The sequence below is a fragment of the Lissotriton vulgaris genome, chromosome 12 (genome assembly GCF_964263255.1).
Source record: "Lissotriton vulgaris chromosome 12, aLisVul1.2, whole genome shotgun sequence".
Lineage (NCBI taxonomy): Eukaryota > Metazoa > Chordata > Amphibia > Caudata > Salamandridae > Lissotriton > Lissotriton vulgaris.
The window spans coordinates 601,067,326-601,079,904 of record NC_141700.1 but is presented as its reverse complement, the minus strand read 5'-3'; the positions used below and the strand labels follow the sequence as shown (position 1 = coordinate 601,079,904).

At 43.8% G+C, this 12,579-nt stretch overlaps 1 protein-coding gene across 3 annotated transcripts in view; it reads left to right on the top strand.

Moving 5' to 3' along the window:
* Window positions 1–12,579, top strand: part of KARS1 (lysyl-tRNA synthetase 1) — a 115,750-nt gene that overhangs the window by 91,263 nt on the left and 11,908 nt on the right. For all 3 annotated transcript variants that reach the window (XM_086945471.1, XM_086945469.1, XM_086945470.1), the window contains 3 exons: window positions 5,532–5,617; window positions 8,111–8,237; window positions 10,122–10,265. In XM_086945471.1, the coding sequence (XP_086801597.1) occupies window positions 5,532–5,617; window positions 8,111–8,237; window positions 10,122–10,265 (357 nt within the window). The remainder of the gene's footprint in view (window positions 1–5,531; window positions 5,618–8,110; window positions 8,238–10,121; window positions 10,266–12,579) is intronic.

Below are 12,579 nucleotides of genomic sequence, written 5' to 3'. Positions count from 1 at the left end.
TTGTGTACCTCTTGCCTATACACGCAATCCCCTTCAGTCGTCTATATTTCTGCTGCTCATATTCTCTACAGGAGTTCATTCCCCCTTTTTTGTTCTCTGCTCAGAAGTGCTGTCTCTGGTTTCATTAACCTGGCTTATCTTAGTTTAACTTGCACACCTGGCCTTTTGATTATTATGTTCTATCCTAATTTTGCACTGCATTATTTTTTACTGTTTGCTCTCTAACTCTAGAGTGTTTGGCAAATGTACTGTATGTAGGAAATGGCTGCCATACATAAATACATGTTCATGCCATAGCACAACCAAAATGATGAGAATTGGAAGTTCGACCTCAAGAATTTGAGGTAAAGAAACGCACATGGCTACTGAGTATACTTGTGTCCCACAATAACTGGTCAATGCACTGCTTTGGTGCCTTGCTCACCGACTTAATTGTAACTACATATACAAAAGAAAGACTCCATGTCAATTGTGACTTACCGTCACTTAACTTTGTTGTTTCTGAGGAATACTTCCAACTCTAGATTCCTTATCTTTAGAATATTCCCCAGGCGCCAAACTGAATCTGATGCTTTTCACAGTAGTGCTCACGTGCATTGCTTTGTGACTCCATGTAGGCTGTGTTCTGCTCTATAAGTGATGGAGCGGAGCCGCATGTAAGCACCACCCCTGCCTGTTGACGTTCATTCCAAGCCTTCGACCACAGATCCGGGGCTCCGTTACCCATTTCATTTGGATTGGCGATTTTTCCAAATTGAAATCCAGTGTGCAAAATAACTGTCTCCCGCATAACATTACAGGGTTCAAAACATATGGTGACTGTCCAACACATGCCAATAATGGACCTGTACGAGGTCTGTCTTTGTTGTTTGGGCTCGGGGCACAAATCCAAGTTGTGCTAGGAGTGTGCCCTCATGCACCCGAACACGATCCGGGACTGAATGTAAGCTGTATGTAGCTGAACCTCAGTATGACCTTGTGCAAGTCTCGTTCCAAATTGGAAGTGTAGACCAATTCCTCCTCTTAAGGGTACTCCTGCACCAGACCTTCGTGGTCGAAGTCATCCAGTTACTCAAAGTCCAAGTCGAGGAGGAAACACAAGAAGGAGAAGCAATCTTGGCCTCTTCCCGCCAGGATGTTGCTCTGACGCTGAGACTTGAACTAGGATCCCCCAGCTCCCAAGTTGGCAGCTCTGATCGCTGCGCCACACCCTCTCCCCTGACCAGGAGTCCATCTGAAGCACACAATACCTACCCTCTGTAGCGCTCTTTTTTCGGAATACATCTGTCTAGCTAGCCATGGGAAAGATAGTTGCACTTTGGTTCCACAGTGAAGCTTGAGGTGACACTATTAGAATGAAGAGGGCAACAATATTAACAAGCATTTACAATGCAATGGTCTCGGCATTGTTAAAGTTCGAGCCATTGCCTTTGCTCATGACATTATTTTTATTTGTTTTAGTTTTGAAAACATAAATAAATGACATTGTCATTTACAATGCCAATAGCTTAATAGCTCGCAAATGCGACACCTATTGCATTTGCACCCACACAGACCCACCCACACAAAGCCACCCACACAAAGCCACCCACACACACATACAGAGCCGCCCACAAAGCCATTCACATACAGTCACCCACACACACAGAGAGAGCCACCCACACAGAGCCACCTACACAGACAGAGCCACCCATGCACACAGACAGAGCCACCCACCCGCACACACAGAGCCACCCACCCGCACACACAGAGCCACCCACGCGCACACACAGAGCCACCCACGCGCACACACAGAGCCACCCACGCGCACACACAGAGCCACCCACGCGCACACAGAGAGCCACCCACGCGCACACAGAGAGCCACCCACGCGCACACAGAGAGCCACCCACGCGCACACAGAGAGCCACCCACGCGCACACACAGAGCCACCCACGCGCACACACAGAGCCACCCACGCGCACACACAGAGCCACCCACGCGCACACAGACAGAGCCACCCACACAGACAGAGCCACCCACACAGACAGAGCCACCCACACAGAGCCACCCACGCGCGCACAGACAGAGCCACCCACGCGCACACAGACCGACAGAGCCACGCACAGACAGAGCCACACACACGCACACAGACAGACAGAGCCACACACATACACACACACAGACAGACAGAGCCACACACATACACACACACAGACAGACAGAGCCACACACATACATACACACACAGACAGAGCCACACACATACACACACACACACAGACAGACAGAGCCACACACATACACACACACACACACACAGACAGAGCCACACACATACACACACACACAGACAGACCGAGCCAACCACATACACACACTCACACAGACACAGAGCCACACACGCACACAGACAGACAGAGCCACACACAAGCCTGCCCAAGTTATGTGATCAGTTGTTACTATTACTGCATCCTGCTATCAGAGTACTTGTTTGTGATTGAATATCCGTATCATCATGAGATACTAAACACAGTTTTGAGTCGGAAATGGAAAGTAGCACCAAAAGAGATAGAAGCTGAAATTATTGGCAAACAGGTCACCTTGTTGTAAATGGGTGGCACTGGTCACACTGCAGAGCGTGGATGCTCCGCCCCTGCTGTTGGAATCTGTTAGGTATGTTGGAGCAATTTAGGATAAATCAATAGGTCTATTAAAACAAGCAGTGCAGCTAAATTGTGGCGTCAGTGCGAGAAATATACATCATATTTTTCTCATTCTGATATCGGAGAAGTATTGGCATCTGTACTATTAGCTTAGAAATGCTACAAGACACTACTGCTTTCATGTTACAGCACGGTAATGACACGCACTTCGACTCTTATGCCTCCGTCCTATATGGCAGTGGTTAACTTAGGACTCCAGAGCCCTTCATTGACCACAAAGGTTGTTTTACTAACATGTGCTAACGAATTCGTGAACTACCGCTTTAAGGCCACATTACTTTTAAAGTGACCGAGACCACACTTTAATGCCATGTGAAAACAGATACAAGGGCAGTACAGTAAGGACTGGTAAATGTCGCATGGCTGGGGTGGGAATATTTCCAACCGTTTGCAGAGGAACTGTCAGTCTACAGAAATATCATTCTGCAAGTTATTTAAGCAAGATGAGTAATTAGACATTGGCTTGAAATAATGTTAAGGAGTTCCCATGCTCTCAAAACTTTAATGCCTGAACACAGCTTTTAAAGGGAACGACAGTCTGCTTTCCCAGCTCCTCCAGTAATTACAGCGGAGCCACTTATCTCGCTCTGCACCTGCGCATTGTGTAAATAGTCTGTCTGCGCTGGGCACAATGACCGGCTTTGTGGCTAGACAGGTGCGGCTTCATTTGTGCCGGTGGTGCCAGGTGATGGGCACCGGGGGAACTGGGACTTAAATCTTTCATCATCAGTCTTTGACACAGAACAAGAGAGAGAAAGACAGAAAAGTGAGAAAGAAAAGGTACAGCAAGATAGGAACAATGAGAGAAAAGGAGAAAGTAGGGGTGAAAAAAGTAATAAATGAACAGGGAATTTAGAGAGTGGTGGAAGAGAGCAGCACCAGGTTGAATGAAAACTCAACCGCAGTTGCAATTGGCATCCGAGCAGCTCGGCAGAGGGGAGCTGTTTTTAAAAGCTCTGGGCCCCTGCACATACTTATTTATGTATTTGTGACACATAGAGCGTAGACAGACAGTGCTTGCTTTTAGCGTCCTGTTCTTCGGCGCTCAGATCCTTATATGGCTTCAGAAGTGCAAGCCTGCAATGACGACAAGTATCGGACCACACACTCTTCTGCTGCAGCAAACAATCACACACCAGCAGCACATCCACAGCTTACCATCAGAATGTCATTCTTATTGGTGGCACGTGATCGAACGTAAACCATCGCGTTAGGGTGTACACTTTCAAGTTTTTTTCTAAATGCTTTTGATAGAGTTTCAAACATTTGTATAAATCGACAGATGTTGCTTTTATGAAAATGTACTTGCAGAGTGCTGACCCCCTGGTGGTGACTGCGTGTAATCGTGTAGACACACAACATTGGAAAGCTTGAGAGCTTCAAGATTTCTAAGCCATTGTAAAATACCACACCGACACCCAAATGGAATGGCCTCTCATCATTCTTGTCAGGAAAAAATGAAGACGGAGGTCGAAATCCAAATATATTGGCAACAAACCCGTCTGTATGTGCCCTGATTTTTTTTTTTTACCACTCGCTCCCCATCAAACAAATAATTACCTTAAAAGCATTATGTCTAGTTTATAAGGCAGTCCATGGTCTCGGCCCGATTATCCGGAAACAGAGTTTTAAACAATATTTCCCTGCCAGAAATCTGTCAGCAAAGGCACAGTTATTAATAGTGCCTAGATTCAAACAAGCAGGATGGGGAGGCAAAGACATTGTGCATGAAGCTTCTAGAATATGGAACTTACTTTCTCTTGGGATAAAAACAGCGCCCAACCTCTTTGCTTTCAGGAAAGAGGTAAAATCCTGGTTATTCAGAACTTAGTACATCGTTTACCCTCTCCTGATACTTGCATTAACTCTGTTACAGCGCTTAGACGCCTCAGGGTAGTAATGCGCTTTATAAGCTTAAATAACATAGCACTGAGATGGTGTGTACTGATTCTGCAAGTCCCTGTGCCAAGCCAATTGACCAACACACTAAATTAATTTGTAATAATCAAGTGGCACAGGTCCAATTAGGTGTAACAAAAATGCCCCGACATTTTTACTATGGCGTGCTCTCCGAACTTACAGCGCTTTCTCTCTCTATTTCATTTTGCAGCATATTGTGCCTATTTTTTGTGTCTTTTGCATGTTTTAATCAAGGCAACATTTTCCCAAGAAGTACACAGTTCAGCACATGTTTCCCCTTTCCAAGGAGGAGTTAATAGCTGAAGAGGGAGAGGCTGAAGGTGGGAGGGCGGGTGAGGGAAGAGGCAGCCAGCTTTTTCGTGAACAGCGCCGCGCGCCCCTCTGCAGACTCCCCCTGCATTCCAGAGAGGCTCGCGACGCGATCCTGTTTGCCCTGCGATGCTGTGGAGACAAGACCTGGCCGCGCGCACAACGTTATCCTATGGGGAAACGCTGCGCGCGGCCAGGTCTTGTCTCACTTCGGCGTCTCAGACTGCTGAGACGCCGACAATAGTTCTCTGGCGAGAACGCGCTTTTCAGCGCGTTATAGCCGAGACCTAAAAAAAAAAACTACTTTGCGGACATGTTAAAAGCACTAATCGGCCATGCCCACCAGAGCATATAATTAGTGATTCTGTAATTTGGTTTTTGGAGTAGGATGTAGACTTTAGTGGAAAGCATTTTTCTGTTCGCGTAGATGGTGCTAGGGACCATGTGATGCTACTATAAAATTGTCCTAAACACCTTTATTGGCATTTCTGGCATGGTAGGAAGGTCGAGTGTTTCTTTAAATATAACTCTTTCTAAATATGGGTTGTGTGTTTTTTGAGTTGATCTACTTTGTGAAATATGTATTTTGTTTCTTAGCTTGTTGGTGAGTTCCTGGAAGTAACCTGCATTAGTCCCACCTTTATCTGTGATCATCCTCAGATCATGAGCCCTCTTGCTAAATGGTAAGACATTACTCATTTAATGTGTGGGGGATTATGTTGGAAATGTAATGAAAGTCGTCTAGCAAAGTGAAAGCTTACCTCGATGTTCTTTTTTGTTGTTGTTTGGTTTATTTACTATTGTTGAATGGGAGGAATGTGGGTGTGTGCCACGTTCAGAGGGTGAGAGGGAATCTTGCCTGTGCTGCCATGCTCCTTCACTGAGTAGCTAGTAAAAGCAAACATCAGCGGCCAGGTTCCAGGGGTGAGAACAAGAAGCCTTATTTATAGTTGTTGGCAGCCCTCCCTGGAGGTCTTTGTTTAGTCTAGATCTGTGCTTGTATCTAAATATTTGGGTACTCTCCACGGCACCTCAGAACCATTGTTTTTTTCATCTCGGCCCTAATGTAATAAAACTGGAATTGAGCTGCTTTGTCTACAGTTATTGCTGTTCTTCTTAAACCTACTCTCACCCATGTCGCTCCTGCTAATGTAATTCTGATCCCCCTCCTTCCTTTCCTCTGTAAATATCTTGAGCTTGTGGTTTCCAATCATGTCCCAAAATCCCAATGCATGCTCTGCTCACCCCATTGAAACTACTTAGTTTTTTTATGGCATAAAATCCCTCACTTCTACTCTGCATTATAAACTCTTTGCTCTTCATATTCTCCCGGATGTATTTGCTGCATTTAATGAGTCGATAACTTTCTGCTGCTCCCTTGTCTCTTAATTTGGGGCTACATTTTTTTAGTACCCCAGTATATTTTGTCCCATCGAGTTAACATTATTCCATTAACTAGGGGTGTGGGGAGGAGGGAAGGGGGGGGGGGGGGGGGTTCAAAGTTAATGGGAGTTCTGGCCTCAGCCCTGAGAGTTCACTGAGTAATGAGGCTTTACTGAGGGAATCGCCCATTTTGGTGCCAGTATTCCACCATGCCATTTCCCCTCTAGTTATTTCTCATTCTCCATTGCTGTTTTCCCAGAGATTTTGGCTACATTCAAGCATAAAGATCTCTTGTGTTTCTGTGGCCCACATTTACGATGGGGTATTCACTGGCTTACCAGCCCCATCGGGAATTAACAGGCACCCTTTTGCTGTGTTGGGAGTTTAGGAACTTTTCAGCTATCATTTTATATCAGTCACAGAACCCATGTGTTTCCATATTAGAGTACACAATCTTAACCCTGTGCGGTTCTCCCGGGCACTGTCCTTTGATCACAGCTATGTCCTCCTACCCTAACCAAGGGTTTCCCAACTCATCCTTTAACCTTTCTTGTCACTTTCATGCTAGCAATAATGTAGATTTTCTATTTCATACTTCAGCCGCCTGATTAACAGTCCTAGCTCCTCCTTATAATTCTCGCTCCCACGTCACACAAACAAAACTGAAATTGTGATTTTTACAACTTCTTCTCTGCATGCTTGTCTTCCTGCTATCAGTACGTTGACCTACAAACCTCACATACTAAAATCTTTAAAACTAGGTTACGCATCTTATTGTATTATTACTATTGTGATGCATGAAACATCAAAAAAAGAAACATTTGACAATCTTGGTTAACAAGCTTCCACTACAGTACGCTACCACCAAAGCAAAGAAATCTACCTCCACCCTTTTTGAAAGAAGATCATTCAGCAGATGGAGTACATCCTTGCACACAAATCATTATAGCTTGCACATGTACCTTGCCTAACAAATTAAAAATTAAATCTCATATATGCAATATTCAATTGGAGAGCCCTTTTCAGAGATTTAACTGTCTGCTCTTTTGAGAGAATATGTTGACTCTCTCACCAACAGGCACCATAATGCCACCATTCTGCATATTTACACGAACCCACATACACGTTTTCTTCACACAAAGGGATCATTCAGACAATTTGTTTTCACATCGTCTGTCACGTTGGATAGTTTTTCAGTCATTTTATAAAGGCACTAAGTACAATGTTTAAAATTAACTTAAACCGATGTCTCACTTCTGTATGGTGACCTGGTCACACCGTAGATTATTAACATTCTTTGCTGACTCTAAGTATGTGTGACAGTTACTGACTCCCAGAGACCCTTTTTGGATTTCATCTGCTTGTTCATTTTGCTTTGTGAATAAGGGGTGAACTACATCTTTCCAGTTTGTTTTTAAATCGGACACTGACCTTTCATCCCCATACTGCCTGTGCATTGTTCACCTTTATAAACAGCTGGGGCAAGGTATATTACACAATAACAAGTCGTCTTCTTTGACCTATTATGCTGGACTCTCTTACGGGGTGATGAAAGGGAGAGACAGAGTAGCATACAAAAACTACACCTGCCGTCTGCAAGGCATGCAGAATGTTTTTTTCAGGGGAGGCTGACACCTACATTTCCCACTCGTCAGTCTGTAGTATTCACTTGCAAAAGTGCTATGTTTATATTTTTCCCCCTAATGTTCAGTTGAGAATTTAAGAATTCATGTTAAGAATGCCTCAGAGTTCGATTAAAATGTAACTGATGTGCTCCCTCTTGATTTCTCCAGGCATCGTTCAAAGAAAGGACTGACTGAAAGGTTTGAGCTTTTTGTAATGAAGAAGGAAGTGTGCAATGCTTACACTGAGTTGAATGATCCAGTCCGACAAAGAGAGTTGTTTGAGGATCAGGCAAAGGTAAACAAGTGTGTTGCTGAAGACCAGCAACTCCATCTGCAACAACTAGAAATCTGTGTAGACCAGTGTCCTAACTACAGAAACCTCTTTCACTGTAAAGAATTGTATTCCATGTATTTGGAGCCGTATTATGCCTTCAAATAGCAGCCAGGATATACCAACGCTACTCACTGTATGTGCCAAGAACAGGTGGCCACTATGTTGAACGTGGTTACTACATCTTGTGATCGATACGAAGCATACAGTATATATGTTGGCAAAGACAGTATCATCTGCAACATAAAATATTTTCACAGAAGTTAGTGTAATTGTTGCAAGTAAGAATCTTCAGAAAGCCAGGTGGTAGGTTCCAAGTTATATCTTTATTTGTAGTTCAGTTACAGGAAGCTTAAGGTAGAGCCAAGATGGTAATTGGGCATAAAGTACGCCCCACCAGTAGCTGTTTCCTTGAGCTCAGCCAGGGGTCAACTGTCACACATCAGTCACACCACATTCCGTGACATCAATGAACATTCTAAGTGTTCCTAGGCTGAACAAGAAAGGAAGACCGGGTGGAAAGAAGGAACAGAAGGAAAGACCTTATAACAGTAATCTTGAGTATAGTAAAACTGAGTGGAGAACTCGGTTGCTTTGTTGCACTAATGTTTGGGAGGCACTATGGATAGCAGACATTCTTTATCTCTTTTAAGAAGAAAGAGACTGTTTTGTCAACTACATAATTTTGCAAGCAGTGTATGTCGTTATAATGTACACATTCTGTTTGTGTTCATATGTTTAGCCCTAATGACAATTTCCATGGCATCATAGAATATTCTCAAATTGGCTGCCTTTTCATACAGAACAGTGTAGGCTGTTACTTTTGTCTGTTGTTTGTTGTTGTTTGATTGTGAGAAATTAGTAGATAGTAAGAAGTTCTAGAAAAAGATGAACAAACATACCAAAATGGTTCACATCGTGGGAGAGCCGTACGCAAACAGTCTAACCCCTACTTCATTTGGATCAATATCAAAATGTCTCATTGCAAAAGGAGACTTGGGTGAAATCTACAACTATCCATACCTGCACCTCCAACTCCATTTCATTTGTTAATGCCCTCACGATGCATCACATCACCACTTCTTTGCTGCCTACCTTCTGCATTCTTCTCACGCTGGAAGACTTGGCAGACGCTCATGTTATTACAATGTGATGTGCACTACTTTTTGCATCAAAGGAACTTTAGATCATTTTAATTTACGAATGTAAACTGTTAATTGAGAAGTATCCTGCATTTAGTTAAGTTTAGAATGATTTGATTTAGAACTCTTTATAAATGGGTTTTATGGATTGTTACATACAATAGACATTGTGAGTGCATCAGTTTGGATGTGACAGTATATGTTCAGTTACTCCCACTTGAAGAGCTCCCTAGCCAGGTCACTGTAGCAATTATGAGAGGCAGAATATGGCATGCAGTTCATGTTTCATTGATGGAGAATATATCAAGTACAGGTCAAGAACAGAGTCATTTATTTCGATGTGAAAGAGGGAATTGGTGGTACTGGAAGCACTAGTAAGAAACCATGTAAGTGTGGCTCCAAACCCAGTGGTAAAATTAGAACCTAAATAGGATGAGCAGTGTGAGGCATTGTGGGCCTACATCATGAGTCAGGCATACTGTGCTGTGAGCTATGCCCAGAATGTTTGAGATGCTTTTCAAGCCCAGCTAGCAGAGCCTGCGAAACTAGAATGGCCACAAGCTGCAAACCAATTGTTGAAGTGAAGTAATAAGCCTATACATTCTTCCATCATTTCTCAGTACACTCCATATGTCTTTTTTAGCTGGCTGGGCACAATTAAGACTGTATACTCAGTGCCTGTGTGTTACCATCTTTCCTCATTCAGGCTAAAGCTGCTGGTGATGATGAAGCCATGTTCATTGATGAAAATTTCTGCACTGCTTTGGAGTATGGGTTGCCCCCTACAGCTGGCTGGGGACTGGGCATTGATCGGCTTGCCATGTTCCTCACGGACTCGAACAATATGAAGGTAAATTCCAGGTTTGCATTGCTAGACTACTTGAATTGTAGAACTGTCCCACAGAAGACTCGGGAATACAGCATTTTGTTATTTAAAGGCATTCCGTGTTGTCTGGAACTAGCTGGATTTCCAATAAAGCTCTGGCTTCCTACTTTTGTTTTAGTATTTTAAACAATTTGAAATTACTCGCCATGCTGCTGTGTGGTACCTGTAGGGCACTTGGTGTTTGGAAAGACAACCAGAAAATGGTCTGCCTGTTACACTTTCTGGGCTACCCTGTGTTTCTACTCCAGTGAGCTTAATAATCATGCAAGCACACTTGAGGTGCTGCTTTTTTTTGTTTGGCTTTGTCAACATCTAATATTGGCTCTCATTTCAGGGGGACACACAAAGTGTAATCCATTTCCGCCTCCTATTGCCTTCTCAACCAAGGCTGTTCAGTTACTGGCGGGGGGCAGCCGCCTGGTTTTAGTTGAGGGGCAAAGGCCTTTTTACCTGTAGCCCTGAGGCAAGAATGTCTTTCAGATCACACAACACTTAATGGCTGTTGTAGGATCTATACCACGATATCTGGTTTTGAAACCTAAAACGCAGTACTGAAATCCAAGAAAATACATAATAGCTCACTCCAGAATAATCAAACATCCGCTATAAGGAAAGTGTTCAGGTGTATGTGTTGAGGGACATGATGTGCCCTGTGACAGTAGTTTGTTCAGTAGCATTTGGCCAAGCAGCTAAGCCCAAGCAAAGTTTAGTACAGCAGCTTAAGGAATTTAAAAAACATTCTGGGAAGGATTGGGAGTCAACAATACATCTTTTTGTCTCCATTCTTTAATCCAAACACAAATCTATTAGCAGATGTTTGAGCTTGCTGAAGGTTGTGACCATTTTTCCTCTACGAGAGGTTACAAGTTTATTGAAAGGAAAGTTTCTCATGTGTTCTTTGGCGCCAATTTTTTTTTAAAGGCGGTCAGCTTTTTTCTCTACTAAGATGAAGATAACCTATAGTAAGAAACTTTAGGACTCTTCTAAAAAAAAACATCAAAATAAGACCTAATGGTTACAATAAAAAACCTAAACAATACCTACTGTTATTGGCAAGCTTGGCCTCCCAACTTGCACTTTTTTACACCACAAATGACAGCAAGTAGTATCCTTAATGTGAGGACTCTCGCCAACAAACTCAGCAACATGTTGTGGCAAGACCCATTAAGCCTGAATTCAAGCGGATACATTGCAATTACATAATGTAAATAAATCAATTTTCATATATTCCTTAACCCCTTCGAGGCTATTGACGAGCTGGGCTCGTCATCGCGCTTACCTGTCCTGCGCGGATGACAAGGCCAGCTCGTCACGTAACGCGGTAATTTCGAATTTGCCGCGCACAGCGGGAAAAGCCGCCGCAGCGATGCGGTTAATAATGGAATCAAAAATGTATTTTGAAACCAGTGTCTTACTGGTCTGTAGCTGCCTCAGGCTTAAATGTTACCTAGCTTTTAGATCACATCTGTATTCTCTCCTCACCTAGTACAGACCAATTTCATTAATTCTTCAGATGAGGCCTAGAAATACTACCCAAACTGCATTCTGGGTAATTTGTATTATGTTCTGTGGATCCTTGCACATAAGACGATGCAGGCCTCAGTTGTTTCGGCAATAATTGAACTTTGCATCACTGTTGGTTTATGACTTTATGGACAGATATACTTTGCTAATGTATCACACAGTCTCTCCCACTGGCCTTTTACAACCGGAGGTACACACTATTCTGTCAGTCAATCAGTATTTGTAAAGTGCACTCTGTCACCCCTAGGGGTATCTGGGCACTTTGTCTCTGTCAGAGAACCAGGCCTTAAGTGTCTTTCTGAAGTCTACCAGTGAGGAGGCCATACGGAGTTGAGCTGTGGAGGTGGTCATCCAGGTCTTGGTTACGATGTAAAAGAAGGAGCTGCTGCCGGTACTGGGTTGAGTGAAGCGGAGCTTAGGTGTCTAGCTGGTTGGTGTAGTTCAGCGATTGTTGAAGTAGGCAGGTCCTAGGTCGTGGAGGGCTTTGTAGGCTTGAGTGAGGATCTTGAACTGGCATCTTTCCTGGATGGGGAGCCAGTGGAGGACTCTCAGGTTGGGGGGGGGGTTGCGAGATGTGGGTTTGTTTGGGGAGGTCCAGAATGAGTCTGGCTGCAGCATTCTGTATGGCCTGGAGTCTTCTGAGGAGCGGGGTGGAGATGCTGTCGTAGAGGGTGTTGCCGTAGTCGAGGTGGCTGGTGACGAGGGTCTGAGTGACTGTCTTTCTGGTGTTGGTTGGTATCCCTCTGAAGATTCT